This window comes from Apostichopus japonicus, chromosome 21 (genome assembly GCF_037975245.1).
Source record: "Apostichopus japonicus isolate 1M-3 chromosome 21, ASM3797524v1, whole genome shotgun sequence".
NCBI lineage: Eukaryota > Metazoa > Echinodermata > Holothuroidea > Aspidochirotida > Stichopodidae > Apostichopus > Apostichopus japonicus.
Genome location: NC_092581.1, coordinates 14,427,778 through 14,448,073, shown reverse-complemented (window position 1 = coordinate 14,448,073; position 20,296 = coordinate 14,427,778). Strand labels below are relative to the sequence as shown.

Below are 20,296 nucleotides of genomic sequence, written 5' to 3'. Positions count from 1 at the left end.
GAATCATATTAATTAAAAAAAAAACCTAGGTTCAATGCCTTCAAAACTGCATGTACACAAAATTATCATGCCCTGTCAAATTTTTATATCATAGTTCTCACTTTCAAGGTAGCAGTTGGTTTCATTCATAAGTGGGAAGTAATACAGGTGGTTTCCATAGTGTGACGTTTAGTTGTAGATCGATACGATACCAGGTTTTAGCTAAAAGCTGTCTATGTCTGTCATAGTCTTATCATGCCATATCAGTACACAGTAGTATACAATCACATGTCAGCATAAACAGGCACCGCAGTTACTATAACCTTAATATTGTGCAGCCTATCTTGAAGAAACATTGGCTAATTATGGGTTGCTCAGATTAGGTTTGTTATTATCTTGGGTGATGAATGCAAATGTGGATTGGGGGGGGGGGAGAGGGGGGGGGGGCAGTGGAAGTAGATGCATAGGTCTATGTGTTGCAAATATTAATGATGACCATTGTTTTGTAAAGTCCTCTATTCATGATTACCACAACAGCAGGATACTGAACAGTGCAATGACTCTTTGTTTCTGTAATATATGCCGAGGTAACTTTGTAATGAGTGTGCCCTTTCTGTGGGGATTAAGCAAAGGGGAATGGAAAGGGGGCAAAGAAGGGGAAAAATAAGGGGGGGGGAAGGGTTGAAGTAGAAGCACAGATATATAAAATGATATATGACATATTTTCAAAAGTACCCTTTATTCATGACTACCACAACAGCAGGATACTGTACAGTACAGTATAGTTACTCATTCCCTCAGTTTGTGTCTGTCGTGTGGAGTGTGGGTTGAACAATATGTAATGGTTTAATGAGGTAAATATTGAGTCATCCGGTTTTTGATAAACACTGTTCAGTGCACACAGTGACTTTGCTTACCAACCTTGACTGTTGCTGAACAGATTTACAGTAATAGGGATGGATCCTGGAATACATATCACTATAATGAGGATAGCAAGAAATTTCACATGTTTGAGGCTAAAATTCACCCACAGTGTGAAAGATCTTATTTGGACCAGGTGTGAAGCCTGTAAACCATGGTATGACCTCAATGATGCATCCCTGCACAGTCTGTGCCAGTTGGGTTACCAACCCCCCATGGTGCATTTGTTCTGGTAAGCCTAAATTTCTCCTGGGAACGTTGCAAGTGTGCTGTGTCAGTTTTAGGGTCACATAGTCACATTAATACTAGAAAATGAACAGTTTTCTTCCCTTAATAATTGACAAATGTGTTGTAATTTATACTGTGGTAGTACTGGTTACCGTTTATAAGCATAACAGTGTATTGCGGTCAAGTGTGAACTTTGATGATGACTCAACAGAGACTATACAACTTAGGCATAAAGTTAACCAGTTCTATGTTTAGTGTAGTAGCTCTTAGTTAAAGTTCTGTTAGAATTTAGTTCATTTACCTTGCCTTTCCAAGCAGTCAAATTTCTGTAATAATTCCAAATGTTAATTACATTCTAGATGACTGAAGAGGTAATATAAGTCTGTTAACAAGTTAATTGAGGTAATGCAACATATTATGCTGGTAGAGCAGGAAATGAAATATTAGTCTATAAGTGAAGTGATGAAATTTGATTAAAACAGCCACAAGACTTTCAGTAAGTCTGTACTGATATTCTAGTGTTTTGTAAACTATACCTTGGTTTTTGTAAAACTAGTGCAAGTATTCTTACTCTGGCTTATTTAGGCTGTGTACTCATTCGAGTGGTGCAGCTAGGGTTTCAGGGGGCCCCTTCAAGAGTGATGCGGTTGGCCCTTCACCCCGACTTGAAATGCACTAAACACAGCTGACAGCCATAAATGTAAAAATCAGGAAGTTCTTTGTGACTTTCTTACTTGACAAGCAATGTTCTGATCTGTTGGTTCTACATGTGGAAACCAACCCCCAGAGGGGTCCCTGGACATTGGGGGCCCTGGTTCAATGAACCGCCCCCCTCTCACTGGACCACCCATTGCTAGGCCTCAGCTCATGCGAATGTCTTTGTACTACAAGTCTGTTAACCGCTGATATTACATCCTCTTTATAAATCTTATATTTATACTGGGAATGAATGAATAAATGAAGTTTACACAGCGGCGCAAACGTTTGATTTCATGTAGATTTGAATGTACATGTACTATACTGTACATGTGTGTATGCAGCAAGTCTGTTAAATTATATAATGAAATTGACACAGACTGGTTTCAAAATATCATTACATATTTCCTCTCCACTGCCATTGCAAAGGAGGATGCACCACTTACAACTTCCATTTGGCCTCTGCAGTATCTCGCTCAGGAAATTCATACCTTCCCACAGAATCGGTTTGATTCTCTGTATGACCTTAATATTGTACCCATGTAGCCGTAGAATTTGACTGAACAATAAAAGTTTAATTTAGTTGCCATTCATTAAGAGGTTTCAGTAAAGTTCAATTTTTCATTGATGATTCCTTTATAATCCAGGTTCACAAAAGAGGTGAAGGCTGCATGGAACGGCATAGCCGTGTATAGTCTGTATCTGTCACGTTGAATAGAAACTATTAACATGTGTAGTGTAGGTGTGACACGTGCAGCTAGTAGTAGTTAGGGAATCTTTGTTTATTTAAATGAAGTGGAAGAAATGGAATCATAACAATAACCTCATTTAGTATAAATATCTCAAGAAATATTTTTATAGTCTTAACTTGAAAAACTGCTGAGTAAACAAAAACTCACTTTGGCAAAGAATTTGAGAATTTATGCATTACTGTATTATGACAAATACTTTTGTATGGTTCATTATAAATATGCCCTTGTGAACATAGATCTACATAGACCTAAGGGAATTTATATTAAAAACTATTTCCACCCTAGCACTTAAAATAAAATTAAAAATATAAAATTGTATTTATAGCCAAGAAATATATATCACTTATCCCCTTGCTGATTAACTTGAATTGTATTGTGCTTTATCTCCTTAAGTATTAAATTGCTAACTCTCCCCCCTCCCCTCCCCTTTCCAAAAAAAAAAGGGGGAGGAAAGTGAAAATGACTTTCATCATCAATTTATAATGACCTTATTCAAGAAGTTGTCAGGTTACCAAAGAAAAAGCACTTAACTGTTGCCAGTTACTACTGTACATATACATGCAAGTATGCTATAGGTACAGTATTACTGTGGCACTTTTAAAGTACAGTACCGTCCCTGTAGTCTGTAGCTCCTCTGCATTGATACTGTGTGTATGTATGTATGCATGTATGTATGTACGCACAATGACAATTGAATCACACACACACACATATGGAGAGGATTTGCAGAGAAGGACATTATGCCTGAAAATGATTGCAGGTGATCAAGTAGCCAAAAGGAAATTCATAGTCTGCTCGGTAATGATAGATTATGAGAGGGTAATGGCGGTGCTGATTTTAGATCGTAAAGCGTGCTCGGGTTATTATGACACATATTGACCCAAAAAGGTGACCAATCTAATTTCTACGGTTGTCACAGATGTGGACTGAATGACCAGACCGGTCGGAAATGAGTGTGGGAACTCAGGGGAACTGTATTGTAAAATCTAAACATCATTAACCGAAGAACCTGTAAAGGTCTGATTGAGAAATTGAAACAGTTGATGAATGTCGACGAGCGACGTCGAATTGATGCATAAGAACGATTACGCGGATCGACTGTATATAATTTAAGTTTAAGAATGATTAAGCGGATAGACTGTATATATTTAAGTATAAGAATGATTAAGCGAACCACTATACATAGGAGATAGATGTAGACAGATATGGGTGGAAGTTTATACCAGAACTATCAGGTACAGAAGTTCATTAACATTTTCTTGGTCATTATATGGACTAATGTACAGGGAAAATATTATGTTCAGTGAAGTAATGTCAAAATAAATTTTTTTTAAAGTTGCTTACTGTACAGTAGAGAGATATGAAACCCTTAGACCACATTTGTACAATATTAATAAAGTTGGAATTGAGATGAATAAATGTAATATACAGTATTTAGCCAAAAAATAACATTGGATAAAACAGCATTTTAGATTGAATGTTTATTTTGTGGTGTGGGTGAGGTGAGGTGTTGGGGGGGAGGGGGATGAAGGTAGGGTTGTGAAGGATGTGATCTGTGAATGCACAAGTACTATAGATGACCAAACTAGACTTGCATTAAATTATCAGTAAAATATCAATAAACAGCCCAGTCTCTCTGATGGAGGTGAACATGTGACAGCTTTTAATGTGAAAATGTGACAGTTTATAAATTTATGAGTGTGATTTATAAATATGCTCTTTCACTATACTAAACTATCCTTTACCTGTTGCTAATTGGCTGCAGGTACTGAACCAAACATATGAAGCAAAGAGCATTGATCACATTGATCACAGTAAATGGAATACTGTTATATAGTGAGTGGTTTTGACATACACATACTGTATGCAGCCAACCGTGTAGTGCAGGGATCTGTGTAGAGTATATATATAAACATTGTAAGCTTTGATGCATTGTTGCGGTTCATAATACAGAAGTGGTATAATTGACACCTAGGTAGTGGTAATTATGGGTATTGTTAACCTTGCCATCTGTTCCTTAGATTAAATATAGAACTTAGTCTACGATGATGACCTTGGCAGTATTTGGAACATGATTTCTCATTTACTACTGGATAATACTGTAACATGGACATGGATCAAAAGCTGATAATCAGCTCAGTTTGATATGACAGCCTATTTTCATAACCTTGAGTTATGTGTACAAGGGATTGCAGAATTGTTAATTGCTATGCAAAACATTCATGTACAGTACAGTCAGTGCACAGTTAGTGTACATACATTAGTCCAGGAAATTATAACTTAGTTTTCAATGTTTGTGTACATAGCAGTTTGGAAGGCTTCTACACTTGTCTCATATAAAATACTAGGTTCCTGTGTACATCTTTGCATTTGTATAGAGACCTAGCAATTTGGAAATTTGGTATAGCATTTTGCCATGTGATACCATATAACTAATTCCCTGTAGTCTATGTTATGTCACCAAGCATACACTATGAGGTCAACAAACTTTGACGCAAATACTTGTTATTCAGTAGGAATTCCAAAACTCATGTTGAGTAACGAAAGTTTAAATTGATGCAAATCTCCAATTGATGTAATTTTCATAGAACTTGTATTGCATAACTTTTACTTACTTGTTATATACTACAGTAAACAATGTGTAGTGGAATAGCTAACTTGTATTTATGTTTGTTTATTGGTACAGTGTATGTTAAGTGTAAAGGTGTAATGACTTGTAACAATTTCAGTCCTTTAATTATTGTGTGCATGTCGCATCGCACACGTGTACAGTAGAATGGAGGTTATAGAAAGGGAAAAGAGAAAATTAAATATAGTGAGGAAGATATTATGGAACACTATATTTACATCACTCCTCTCTTACTGTACCTGTCTCCCTATATATACAGTATACTCTCCTGCCTACTGTTGAGCCTATAACAAAAAACAACTGGTAACATTTTTGCACTTCTCCCCCCCCCCCCCCCCCCCCATTAAAATTAGTACTCTAAAGAGGAGATTCATAATGAAAGAAGTTTTATGACTATAAATGGGCATAAATAACCCAATTCAGTAGCCCATGATACACTTTGTTTTGTAATGGGGTGGTTGGGGGGGGGGGGCGGGGGAGGGAGGGAGGTGAGAAAGTTGGGAGTAAAGTGAAAGTAGATATCAGCATTACTAGCAAAATAATGGTGCATGAAAGAAATCATTAATGTATGTAATGAAGGCATATGAAGTAGCTAAAGATACAGTATTTCCACCACAGTATGTGCCTTGTGATCTTTGTCATGCCAAATGGGTGGAAGGAGGGGACTGGGGGAGTTGTGCTTGGTCCCTTGCCTTTTGATTGTTCTTCTTACATGTAAGCTACACAGCTCCAGATTAGAACAGGATTACCAACACATGATATAGGGTTTTTTTCTTACAACCTTTTATAATTTATACCAGCAAGTGAAACACTTCCTGAAGGATCTCAGATTTAATTAGGATTCAGCTACTGTATAAGGGGTTTAGCACATTTTTGAAATTCTTGACACGTGAATAATTAATACCATCCTCATCGAAGATAAATTGGTATTAGTGTGTTGCTTTTATATCACATTCTCTCAAGCTTGTGTGCAGAATAGAATATGCACAATGTTTACATCAGTATTTGACAAACACATGTATTAATGCTTTAATACTGAAAATAACTCTGCAGTACTTGTGCATAGTAAACGTACTTTGAATACATTAAGGGACGTATTCCACACAGGTTTTTTTTTGGGGGGGTATGTATGATACAGTATAAGGGTGTATAGAGTATTGTGATCATAAACTTACAACAAAAATCTACAATTTTAATTGCTTCATTTGTTGTGGTAAATTTTTCAATGTTATCAGTATACTATAATCAAATCCCTTTATAATGCACTTCATTAGCCCCAAAGTGGATAAGGTTAATTTCAAATTAGAGAAAGTCAAACAATTTGAAAATTTTGTTTGACCTACCTACCATTTGCGTTTTTTGGCAACTTTGTGCAAATAAACAATAAAAGTGTGTGGATTTTGAGAATCGAGCAGAATAAAAATGAGTTACCCTCTTAGTAAGCGTCAATCGGTGAGCGCCCTACTCCTTTTTCACATTCGAGAACGTAGGAGGATCTGACATCTCAAGGGTGATCAAGATCGTAGTGTGAACGTTCGGGGGATCACAAGATTTCTGGAACTAGCCAATTGACTTGTAAACAACTTGACCTTTTCCCCGCTTGCGTAATTCTCTATCTTTGACCTTGGTTCACCACCTGTTTCAAATGTGAATATGGTCAATGTCAATTTTATTCCTCCCCTCCCACTCCTCACCCCCCCCCTCAACGGGACAAGATCCTGATCCACCAACTTGTGTTCTCAAAATTGAACAATTGTGTTATACTCAGTTAAAATTGTCAACAAATTATGACCATACACTGAAATTCTGCTATAAATATTGGGCACCATAAAGTTGCATCTGGGTTGAATTAATTACAGTCTGCCAGTACTAAACAGTGGTCAACTATTAAAGGAAAGATAAGCAGCTTGAAACTGGTGGCAGGCACCGTTTCCAGGAGGGGTGGGTGTCTGTAATGGTTAGATTGAAAGAGTATACATACAGTAAATACATGTTTATATTAGTGCTTATAGTCGTAATCGATTAATTGCCAGTAGTCGCGATTACACTTTGGAAGTTTGATTAATCGACTACAAGCTAGCGCTACACATAATCTGCTTGAAAAATAGCCTTACCTATTAAAAACAACACTAAAGCCTAGCCTAGAATGTTTGGCCTTAGATGATCAAATGTACAGTAATGTATTTCATCAACTACAAAAGAAGTCGACTATCAGCACTATTGTATATCACATGTACAGGTTCAGTAGGGTGCAACAAACTAAAAATATCACATTGCTGGGCACAATGATGAATGTGGGTAAGTTACAATGCCAACAAATTCAATTCTCTATGTTGTATGTATCAAGTCCAAGTTGCCAGCTACTGTTGGTGTTCACATCTCTCATCGAGATCGTTTCTCTTTCTTGAAAGTCATGCTTCTGTCAAGAGCATTTCCTGCTATCAATTTAAAACATAAAATAAGGCATAATACATGATATTAAGTTTGCAGATTCCAACAATTGCTGGCATCTGTTTCATAAACAGTCAATAATTCCCTAACTTTGGAGCTGTCAAAGGAACAACCATACATACAGGTCTCCTTAATTGTTATATTTGAAGGGTATGTATTGTGTAAAGTAAACTAAATTTATCTCATTGCGGGACAGCTATATGTAAAGCCAAAATGCAGCAGCTTCTTTATAGCCGTATAGTGTGTATCATTGCAGGCTACAGTAGGTGTTCGCTTAGAAGAGACATTAACTATTCTCTCGTCAAGTTACTTTATTGACTTGAAATTGTGCTGCTTCTCTCAAGGGCATTTCCTGCTATCACTTTAGTACATTAGGAATCTAAAGCAGGCAGGAAGATTGATGGTCTGTGATTATCTAACCCTATCAGAAGAATGAGAAAATTGAACTTGGCCTGTCTTAGTCTTAGAGGAGGAGGATTGCAGTTCTATGCTTTATGGTAGCAATGCAATCAAGGCAAACACTAGATCACTATGGAGGAAAAACTGTGAGTCACATGTCAGCAGTCATGAAAAACTGAAGGCTTCAGTTTTGCATTGAAATTATTATGCAGTCTGATGACAGGGTATAAAGAAACCTTACAAAAGCTGATTCAAATATAAGCTGTCATGAGAAACTGAAGGCTTCAGTTTTGCATTGAAATTTTAATGCAATCTTGCGAAAACTGTGAGTCAAATGTTAGCAGTCACAAGAAACTGAAGGCTTCAGTTTCAAATTGAAATTTTCATGCAATCTGATGGCAGTGTATAAAGAAACCTTGCAACAACTGAGTCAAATAATCAGCAGTCGCAAGAAACTGAAGGCTTCAGTTTTGAATTGAAAGTTTTATGCAATCTGATGGCAGGGTATACAGAAACCTTGCAAAAACTGAGTCAAAATATCAGCAGTCATGAGAAACTGAAGGCTTCAGTTTTGAATTGAAAAGTTTTATGCAATCTGATGGCAGGGTTAATAACCTTGCAAAAACTGTGAGTCAAATGTTAGCTGTCATGAGAAACTGAAGGCTTCAGTTTTGCATTGAAATTTTTATGCAATCTGATGGCAGGGTATAAAGAAACCTTGCAAAAACTGAGTCAAATGTAAGCTGTCATGAGAAACTGAAGGCTTCAGTTTTGAATTGAAAATTTTATGCAATCTGATGGCAGGGTATAAAGAAACCTTGCAAAAACTGAGTCAACTATCAGCAGTCATGAGAAACTGAAGGCTTCAGTTTTGCATTGAATGTTTTCAACATTCACAAGGCTTTCACCAGGAATCACGCAATAACAAAATAAAAATAGTAAATATTGAAGGGTAAACAAAAAGGAGAAAGTGAAAGCAGGTATGTGTTAAAGTAGAAAGGTGAGAGTTAAAGTAGAAAACATCAGAAGAGTGTAATTGACTTTTCTGTCCATTGTAAAGTAGACACATGTATCAGGAGTGCTTGTTCATTCGCTATTTGATCAATAACAGGAAGTCATCAGTACGACAGTAGCAAACATGTTCGTGGGAAATTCAGTATGATATTCCGACTGTGTATGTTGTTTGGTATGTACATATTGATCTGTCATTGTACTTTTCAAAATTGTTTTCTGAGAAACGATGAAAAATGGCTTAAGCTTCGTAGGCCCGCGGATGAAACAGTACGTCTTCACTTTTTCATAAACATGAGCAGTGGAGGTTAGATGTTGTGGACTACTATACAGTAAGAAATCACAGTTACAATTGAGAGGCTATGGACACTTGTAGCAGAGGTGTTATTTAATTTTGTCAGCTCAGTAATTCATGTCACTGGCTGGTGTTCTCATTGGGACATGGGTTGAAGGATGAATTTGGGGCAGATATTTAGTCTTGATAAGTTATAGTCCAAGACAACACTAAAACATGAAGTGATGGTTATGATTCTACAGCTGTGATTTGTAAGATATTTACCTTTAATATATAGGCTGGAATGCTCCTTTAAAGCTAAACTGATGATGTCTGTGTTGGCTCCTCAGTGCAGGCCTGAATGTTAATCTATTGTTCTATAAATTCTAATATAACTCAACAAATGACAAGTTCTTTATATATATATATTCACATTAACAAAGGAACATCCTTGAATGACACTCAACACCATTTGCCAAGTTGACTAATTTGTGCTACCCTGTAAACATGTCATTTGAGGACATTTTGCAGCCTTACCTGTACAGTATATCTGTAGTGATAGCAGCGATTTTTAAATTAAATTAATTGTGTGCCTTAAAGTCATCCCTTGATGTTGCAGCTTTTAAAGCCTAAATCTTGCAGTCACAAGCAGCTGTTGGCAATTAATTAGTCCTTTTACAAATGCTCAGTTTTTAACATAAAGAAAGATACAGTACATGGACAGCTGGAAAAGCTACTGTACTATGTGGTTTGTTTGACGACTGAAATACAGGGTAACACAGAAAAGATAGATGTTTCACTCTGTGCTTTAGTATACAGTAGCTCTTATTATTGAGGATACATTGATGTAAACTGCACTGATCAGGGACACTCATTAATGCAAGCTTAAATAGCACAGTGATGTATGTTTATTTATAATGATGTGAGTTGGTTTCGCTTTAATCAGAGCTTTAATATGAAGAAAGAGTCAGTAACACCATTTGTTGAGGATACATATGTCAATGGAAACTGATTGTATTAATTTATCTAGAAGCACCATGCCTTGGTATAATTTGTGGGTGGGGGGGGGGGAGGGAGCAGGGGCCAAAGAGGTGGGGTGTCAGAGAAGGGCGATTAAAGTTTGAAAGGGGATAAATGGTTTTAAGTTAAATATAATGCCAGTCTTGTATCAATGTAAATTATTGCAATAAAACAGTTAGCAATCTTGAAGATGAATGCTTTTCTAAAGACGAAGATGTATGCTTTTCTAAAGACGAAAAGGAATGCTTTTCTAAGCAAAATGTGAGTGAGCCAGTGCCGTTAACGTTGAGTTTCTCATGTCTTCTTTCAATGTAGATTTGCTACAATGCACAAACACCGAGCACATCAACATTCCAGAGCTGGCCGACATGATCATAGACAGGTCTCTCAATGCCAACTGGGTAGTCTCTTTCAAGACACTTGTTACATGTCATCACCTTATGGTATATGGAAATGAAGTAAGTCATTAAAACAAAAGATTTTATTCATATTTATCTCATTCCTCTCTTACAGGTTTATTAACTGTGGGAGAGGTGGAGGAAGGGGGCATGGGGGGGGCATGCAATACAGTAAAATATAATGTTATCAGTTGTAAGCTAGGTAGATAAAATAATGTTATTAGTTGTAGGCTAGGTAGATGGGAGGGTGATTGAGGCTGGTAAGTATCATTAGTTGTAAGTACTCAGACCAGTAAGTTAAAATTATTTTTGATCGATTCATCACACCATTTCTACAGGTCTCATTTCTAACCCATTTCTACATCATTAAGCAAATGTCATGGTACATCATGCATTATTGAACCCAAAAGTTCTGCAGGTACTGTTAGGTAGGTACCTGGAACCTCCCCCTCCCAAAAAAAAAAAAAAAAAAAAAAAAAAATGTGCACAAACATGGAAGATTTAAAGGTGTCATAATTAGTGCTTGTTACTGGATACTGTACAGACGAAAGCAAAATTCCTTTGAAAATTCTGGACCCTTGTCAATCACCTGATTCAATCTACACTACTACCATGGAGTGCAATATTACTGCGTGCTTGGCAGAGTATCCGTACAGTGTATAGGACGAAGAAAATAATTAACGGGCAGGAATTCCTTTTAGAGTCCAATATATACTGCATCGTAATGTACAACAATCTGCATTGAAATAACATGGGATGTTTCCATTTAGTAGGACTTGTCCAGACATGTTTGTACTGTAAATGAACCCTTACAGTGTTGTGGTCTGTGGATACTTTATAGAAAGTTACAATTTAGGCTTTAAAATGCAATATGAACCAAATGTTGTGAATGAAGGGGGGAAGAAAATGCTGGTAAATATTGAAACCTTAAATCAGAGAGGAAATCAGGGAATTATTATAATTTAGTGTTCAAGTTTTGTGTGCCAGCAACTTTGCATACTCTGAAATTTGTATGTTATAAAATAGTATGGTTCCTGTGTCAAAATAATAAATATGTCTTTAGACGTGTATTTATAGAAATTTGACCATTTTACATAGCATTTTGTGATGCAATACCAGATAAAATTATTCCCTGAAAATGAAGGATTTTCAAAGGGCTCATTGTCCAGTGCTGGGTACAGGTAGTCTCTGACGACAAAAGATTTGTTAACCAATTGCTAATCAGATATAACCTGTGGGGCTGTCAGCAACATTTTTAGAGTTCTTCCTGATCAGCTTGTCATATATCCATATTCAGTGGTCTTGAAATTGCCACTGTATAACAATAGCTGTGACCATTAATCAGGGGTCAGTCCCCACTATCCCTCCCTCCCCACCCCCTCACCCCAATGTTGGGTACCCTGACAGTGATAAAACTAATTGTTTCTCCTGTGTGGTGTTAAAAAAGCACTAGCTATCATCATCAATTTCATGTTGTTTGCAAAACATTTACTTCACTTCCTAACTTCCCTGTCTCCTCACAACAAGTGTGTATTTTTGTGTTTTTGCCTTGTTTAGTGCATCTTTTAACCTTTTAGCACCACCCTTTCATGGTGAACAGCCCATTTCGGACTACGGCCCTACTCATTCTACCATCCAAATTATCAAATAGTTCTGAAATAGCTTACAGTATGTTTTTGGCTACCTTGGGATTACTTTACTTGAATTTATTTAACGGACTCCATTTAAGGATCCACCACTTCCGGTACTCGTCGGGGCCCTGGCAGACCTCGTCTTCGATGGGTCGACAATATTATTTCATGGTCAGGACTGTCATCTGCCGAATTCGTCGATGCTGGCATACGACATGTTAAAATCAAACCAATGACAATTGTACATAGCCATTATAACTTGCGTAGTAGAGGGCTTCGACGGGTTCTTTCCTATGAAGAAACATGATGATGAACTTCAATATGGAATATATATATTCATGTACCAAAATAATATTATTGTAAATACTGAGTCTGAAAACCTTGTAAACACAAAAATGCAATAAATGAAGCTTGGATGAACTTAACTTGGTATGTGGATCCACTTGAGTACAAGAACCCGATTGAAATTAGTGGATGTCAAGGGTCATTTGTGGTCAACAAAGCTTGAAACCTTGTAAAATAGATATCTCAGAAAGTGAAGAGTGAGTTTCAAACCTAGTGTGTCAATCACCCTGGGTAACAACAAGGACCCCATGTAATATGGTTGAGGTCAAAGGTCACTTGTAGTCAACATAGGGCAAACTCTGAAACTTTGTTCACTCAATAACAACAGTAAAGCTTGAATAATGTTGATAGCTCATATGTGGGTCCACTCTCTTCAGAACAACCATTGTTTTGTTTTGGTAAAATTTTATTTGAGGTTGACAAAGGTCAGTCTGAAACATTCTTTATATAGAATAACTCCAACATGAATGCCCTTGTTACTTGGTATGTGGATTCATCAAGAAACTGCTCTGTAGTTACATTTAATGTTCTCATATGAAACTTGACAAGGAAATCACTTAAGCTGATTGGCTTTCTGGTTGTTATTTAGCAATATATTTCAGCCACCGGAAGAAACCTTTCACTGTGCAAAGTAGTGAGATTTCTGCAGCATTTGCTGCTTCAGTTGCTACGACGATATACTGACGTACTACATTGCAGGATTCACATCATCAATACATGGAATATACAGATCTAAGTCTGTATTTGATCTACAATTGGATACACAGACTCTGGTGGAAGATGGTTAACTTTGAAATCCTGAGTACATCCAGTTAATATACTCGATGTATTTTTAGAAGGATTACTCCATGACCATTTTTGCCAATATGAAGTAATGGTGTTAGTTACTTAAATCCTCCTCAGACCTCACTGTATTTAGACACAAATCTATCTGTTACTGCCATACGAACTATTTTGAAATTACTATTGCACACTTTCGATTTCTCAAGATGAGTTTTTATATAGGTAGCAAGCAAAGAGATCACTTGCATTTACTTCGCTCCTCTCTTACCTGTCTCCCACTCACTGTTGCCCTTTCCCATCTACTTGACTACACATTTGGAATACTTTACCACTGCGCCCTCGCTCCCTAGGCACCGCCCCCTAAATCCTCCTTCCAAATCTACCAGCCAGGAAGAAACATTACATTTTCGTGAGCGAAATCTTTTCAATTGTCTGCTACATTCAAGTTTGGCAGACATGTAACTTCTTCAGGCCAAGCTTTCATGGTCAAAATTGAGATCTACAGTACTTTTTAGTTGTCAAATGTTGTGCTGCATTAATTCTGTTTGGCCCCAAAACTTGAGTAGTGCTAAGGAAAATTCAGTAAAATGTAATGTTTAGATTGATGGCACCAAAAGGCAGGTTTTCAAGGCAAATTTCAGCCAGAAGGTGAGTGAACTCCGGATTTGCTGATTAACTTTGAAGCAAGTTTTGTAGTTAGTTTTACACAATGTTCACTGTACCCTAGATGCTGTATCCACACAAATTGTGAAACTGATTCCATTCTTAAGATACTTGGTTCCTTACACTTGGTGTAACCTGATATTACAGCACTTGATATTTCCAAAAGGTCTTTGAATCCAGGGACTACCAGGATTGTAACTTTAGAAGAGAAAGCTTATTGAATATGAGGGCACAGATTAAGGTAAAGAAAAAAGTCTAAATACCATTTTACCCTGTAGTATAAAAGTATGTAGTTTTAAAAAACATGTTCAAGATATTAGATTTGCTCTCATGTACCCCTGCTTTAACTTGCCTCATAATAAGTGTGCCCCATGTATATTTGGAAAAGAATCACCGGTCAGTTTTTTTTTCCTTTTCTTTTTAGCTCTGCAGCTTTATATCTTTGCAATAAAAACAAGGACGTTTTGAACATGTTTGGACTAGAGGTTGTGTAAACAATATCTAAACAGTTCCAGTTTCCAAGAAATTGCTGCACATGCAGTTTCCTATTTAATAAGATGGTCAGTAATTACTACAGTATTATGACTGCGGTTTGCTTTGTTATGTGACATATATGCAGTACAGTAACATTGCACGGTAAAGGGTCTGGATTTACCATATTTTGCTGTAATCCTACCACTGTTTGAATATAATATACTTTTAAAGTACAAACTGGTACAGTAAGTATAAAAGGATCATTCAAAACATGTCAGCTCATATTTTCTATGCAAATCCCAGGTAGTCGTCGATAGTCTTGGATATAATGTGTCTTTACAGTATTCAGAATTTGTTCATTCTTTGCAAAAGAATTAGTTTCTGTAGAGAACTTGAAGAATGTCTCGTTGCAGTCATGTAATATATCCAATTCTTTCAATTGTTTCCTATTGGAGGAAGGCGCAGATCTGTTGCACTATACTGACAGCGCTAAGCTTCTTGTTAAAAACATTTCTGATCATGAACTACCACTGTGTTAAGCACTGAGGTGAACAAAGACTGCAGTGGTTAGAAATATAAAGATTTACGTCACTCCTCACTTACCTGTCTCCCAAGTGCCTATAATGCACACCTATCTACAGTACCTTAGCCTAATAAATGGTAACATTCACTGCACTCCCAAACACTCATAGGCCTCTGAATGGTAGATTCGAAAGGAGGAGGTCAGTGACCTTAGACGGGGTCATTGGGGGCGCAGTGCAAGAATGTTACCAGTTAATAGGCTAAGGTAGATATTAGTGTGCATAGGTAAGGGAGACAGGTAAGTATCATCCTTCCTAAAAACCAAAACCGGTCAGTTTTTGGGGAGTAATTGTACCAATGGATCCATATCGTCGTCACCTGGAAGTGTACAGCACTGTAGACAAGAAACAAATATAAATACAGTGAACGCTCACCATTCTTTTTAAAGATCCAGCACTATTACTTGCCATGAGATGAGTGGACACACATGGATAAATTGCTGGATTACCTTGTAGTACTACTGTAAGCACACACGTTTTGAAACACAGGCAACATATTTAAATCACATTTTGACAAGTCACAGATTTGGAAGATAAACATAATATGGTTCAATGGCAGTCAGTATGTGATGATTTATATCTGAACGGTCTCCAGGCCTGTGTTCAAAGTTCATTGTCAGGGTAAGTTGGGTGTGTCTGAGTTAAAACAATGCAAAGTGTTCTGGAGGACTGTAATATGAATAACAGTACTGAAAGTGAATAACAGTATATAAATCATGTACAGCCTGGAAGGATGTATTACGTCTGAAATCAGATCATATTTTGATCAGTCATATTCCACAGGTCAAAATGGGTTTGGGTGGGGTAGTTTTCATAAAACTGACGCAACTGTTATACATCGCCTTTAACTTTTTCTTTAATTTATTTTTTTGAAATTTTATTTTCTTCAGTAGTGTTTTGCATACATATACAGTATGATCTTGATCAGGACCTTGTGTAAGGATATATAATACAGTACAATATATGTGATGACAGGTAAATGTCAGCTTGAATAATAATAATAATAATAATAATAATAATAATAATGATATGCCTTCATTAAAAAACAGTACACACACAATGAAAGTAAAATTGATGTACTGTAGAAAGAAAAGATTACTTTAGTACAAAAATAATAAGCAATAGTGTTGAAATTTTGCATAATCAGTGACAAATGACCAATAAAATTCGAAAGTTGGCAAAATCTTGAACAATGAAAAGGTCTGCATTCCCATCTTAGATTTAGGGCTTCTTTGTTTTTCTTTGTTTGTTTGTTTTTGTTTTGTTTTTGGCGTGGTTGCCATGTCAATGTCATAGATTTTCTTGCTTTGAACTTTGTACCACTTCAAGATGATCGTACAAACAAATTATGCAAATGAGATACAGTTCAAAACCCGAATATTTCAGTTTTTAATAAAATTCATGATGACAAATTGTACCCATCAAAGTAAGCCCAGATTATCAATCTTCAGGAATGCCACTTAAGAAATGAAAAGGAGATTTGAGTCTGCAAAAGCTATGATTTCAACTTATTTTTCAGCAAACATTTTATACATGTGTATATCTCCAAGAGGAATGTATTCTGTTAAAGAACCGGAATTTGAACTCTTTTATTCCACAATAAATATTTCAGCCAAGAATATTGCCGATGGCTGTGGCTTTCTTGTGTTGCCAGTCGCAGGGTTTTGTGACCTGACAGTATAGTGCCACAGGAAAGCTTACAGCTGTTGACTGTTACCGCCTGGCACAAGTGTGTTGTACATAGTAAACAATCTTTCGCTGGGTAGATTTCCCTGGGAAGTACGACTCCTGGTTTGAAGTGTTTTGTTTAAAGATGAGAGCAATAGATATTATCGTTTATTATTACTGTAATAGAGTGAGAATTGGCAGCCCCAGGGATAGCATCCACCTAAGAGTTAATCCATTCGGTTTGCAAATGGTTTGATCGAAACATGGAAGTGCTGTATAATGTACTTCCATGGTGGAAGTACTTACGGTCTTACACATCCAGCTGGATCAGTGGTGTGATGGTATACGGTAAATTTGTGATATGAAGGGCATTAATGTTCTTTTAAAGGATAAGGGGTGATGACAATTTTTCTGATTTTGCTCAGTGGTGTACTTTTATCCTTCAGCAATGTGATTTTGTTAATGAGTTGACCAGATTCCACCAGAAACAGAAAGAATAATACTTGTGTAGGTTGGTAGTCAAACTCCTTGAGGCAAGGAAAAATTCTGCTTACTTTCATGAATGCGCTGAAGTTTACAGTATAATTCTGCTAAACTGGTGGCATTAGCCGCCAAAAGTGTCTAAAAATATAAAAATGATGTTTCCTTGTTTCACTGCAGCAATTTTGGCTGTTTCCATTACTTTAGGCTTTGTAGATTAATATTGCAATTGAAAAAGTGGTTACAATATGACTTTTTCTTTCAGTGTCGTTCACTGCCACTACACATGTATTACACTATACAGGAATTTAGGGGACACGCAAATTTACCTGTACACTACCATACATCAATTGAGTCTGTTAGTAGGACCATTTTACATGCTCTCAGCTGAAAGATGTATTTAGACCTGTCTCTTGAATTTTGAGAATCTTGCATGTTTTCAGAATTTACTGAACCTTCTCCTTTTTCTGTGTGTCTTTCCATTCAACATAAATTTCTGTCTACCCCTAGCTTTAAAAAGATCAATTGGTAACATTTTCAGTTTTCAAGAACACTGTATACAGTATATACTTTGCTCGGACTTTGATAATCTTTATGCCAGATATCTAGGAATTTTATCAATTTACATTGCTTTCCTGCTTACCTGTCTTCTCACTTCATCAGGCACTCTTGCTCTACCATGACTAAAGTGAAGTGGTAACTGTTTTAGCACTGTACACCCCTTAGCACACACACAGATTACTACTGGTACTCTAATGCTCTAGAACTTACGCAGTGCCAGTAATATATATTATTCAGCTGTTTATAATACCATACAGTAACAAGACATAATTGCATACTATAGTTTGCAGCCCCCTCATCCACCCACTCAAGTATACATTCAAATCCCACACTTGTAGTTTAAATGCAAAATCAAGAACAGCAAATTCCGCAGATATGTTGACACTATGAACGTTATTATCAGCAGAATATTGTCCTTGAAATAAAGCTTGACAATTTCTGAGTAATTTTGTTTGTATCAATTGTTATATAGAGGTTTGATGCACATAATGGAGAACAATGTTACCTTAAAGTAAAAAATATGCTGTTTACAATATGCAGGATTTTTTTTTTTTGTGGTCAATGTCTGGCACCCTCTTGATTCTGCGGTTAAGTATCTGATGACTCAATGTGTTACTGTTCGCTTCTGTATTATACTGTACCGTAATGGAATCCCATGATAACAGGATTACAGTCACAATTAGATTGCTGACAAAGCATAAATATTCATTTAATTGACTGGCATATTGGTGCCTCTGTTTGCTAAATTGTTTTGAGTTTAAAGTACTGTATACATACTCAGAATGATAATGAGTTCCCTTTGAGGCTACCGTCCTGTACTTTGTACACAGTACTTTACTCCCTATAAAGTAGTGTACACACAGTGTTTTGCAGAGGCATCATTACACCCAGCGTGTGTTAACTTCAGGTAGTAACTTATATATTGTATTGTACTTTGGAAGGAGTGGGGAGGGAGGGAGCATGAGAAGATGATGCGAGGTACAGGGAGGGTGGAGAATGGAGAATCCCCTGGTTAATTATTGATTTACATAATGACCCAATATTTGTAAGTTTCATGTTCATCTGCAATATTGCTGTAGTAAGGATTATGAAAGGAGGGAAGGAGGAAGGAGGAAGGGGAGAGAGAGGGGAAGGGGAGGTAGAGGAGAAGGGGAGAGAGAGGGGAAGGGGAGGAGGTAGAGGGGAAGTGGGAGGTAGAGGGGAAGTGGGAGGGAGAGGGGAAGGGGAAGTAGAGGAGAAGGGGAGAGAGAGGGGAAGGGGAGGTAGAGGGGAATTGGGTGGAAGGAGAGGAAGAGGGGAAAGGGGGAGATGGCAAGGGAGGTACAGAAGAAGTAGGAGGGAGAGGGGAAGGGGAGCTGGAGGAGAAGGGGAGAGAGAGGGGAAGGGGAGGTAGAGGAGAAGGGGAGAGAGAGGGGAAGGGGAGGTAGAGGGGAAGTGGGAGGTAGAGGGGAAGTGGGAGGGAGAGGGGAAGGGGAGAGAGAGGGGAAGGGGAGGTAGAGGGGAATTGGGCGGAAGGAGAGGAAGAGGGGAAGGGGGAGATGGCAAGGGAGGTACAGAAGAAGTAGGAGGGAGAGGGAAGGGGAGGTAGAGGAGAAGGGGAGAGAGAGGGGAAGGGGAGGGAGAGGGGAAGGGGAGGTAGAGGAGAAGGGGAGAGAGAGGGGAAGGGGAGGTAGAGGGGAAGTGGGAGGTAGAGGGGAAGTGGGAGGTAGAGGGGAAGTGGGAGGTAGAGGGGAAGGGGAGGTAGAGGGGAATTGGGCGGAAGGAGAGGAAGAGGGGAAGGGGGAGATGGCAAGGGAGGTACAGAAGAAGTAGGAGGGAGAGGGGAAGGGGAGGTAGAGGAGAAGGGGAGAGAGAGGGGAAGGGGAGGTAGAGGGGAAGTGGGAGGTAGAGGGGAAGGGGAGGTAGAGGGGAATTGGGCGGAAGGAGAGGAAGAGGGGAAGGGGAGAGATGGCAAGGGAGGTAGAGAAGAAGTGGGAGGGAGAGGGGAAGTGGGAGGGAGAGGGGAAGTGGGAGGGAGAGGGGAAGTGGGAGGGAGAGGGGAAGTGGGAGGAGGAGGGACAGTAGTGTCTTTGCAATCAAGTAGTGTACATATGGGTTAAAGGTATTATATCCAATATTAATGTTTTAAGTATATAGTAGTAGGAAAGACAGTCAATAATAAGACAGACTCATTGCTTTGGGAGTAGGAGTGATTGAGAGGTACAGTATGGAGCCACTTTCCTAGAAGTTCCTACATGTTAATAAACAGTACTTTTTTGATAGGGAAAGTGGAATTGTAGAGTTGCATTCAGCTATTCCTTTCACTCTCTCCTTGACTCTGTATACAGTAACACAAGTAATATGCAGTGTGAC

General features: G+C 37.9%; 2 protein-coding genes across 10 annotated transcripts in view; one reads left to right on the top strand and one right to left on the bottom strand.

The window, feature by feature from the left end:
* LOC139963048 (leucine-rich repeat serine/threonine-protein kinase 1-like) overlaps positions 1 to 20,296 on the bottom strand; it is a 495,817-nt gene that overhangs the window by 36,897 nt on the left and 438,624 nt on the right. The window lies entirely within an intron of this gene.
* Positions 1 to 20,296, top strand: part of LOC139963212 (phosphatidylinositol-binding clathrin assembly protein-like) — a 120,504-nt gene that overhangs the window by 7,184 nt on the left and 93,024 nt on the right. For all 9 annotated transcript variants that reach the window (XM_071963784.1, XM_071963789.1, XM_071963788.1 and 6 more), the window contains one exon: positions 10,676 to 10,818. In XM_071963784.1, coding sequence (XP_071819885.1) covers positions 10,676 to 10,818 — 143 coding nt within the window. The remainder of the gene's footprint in view (positions 1 to 10,675; positions 10,819 to 20,296) is intronic.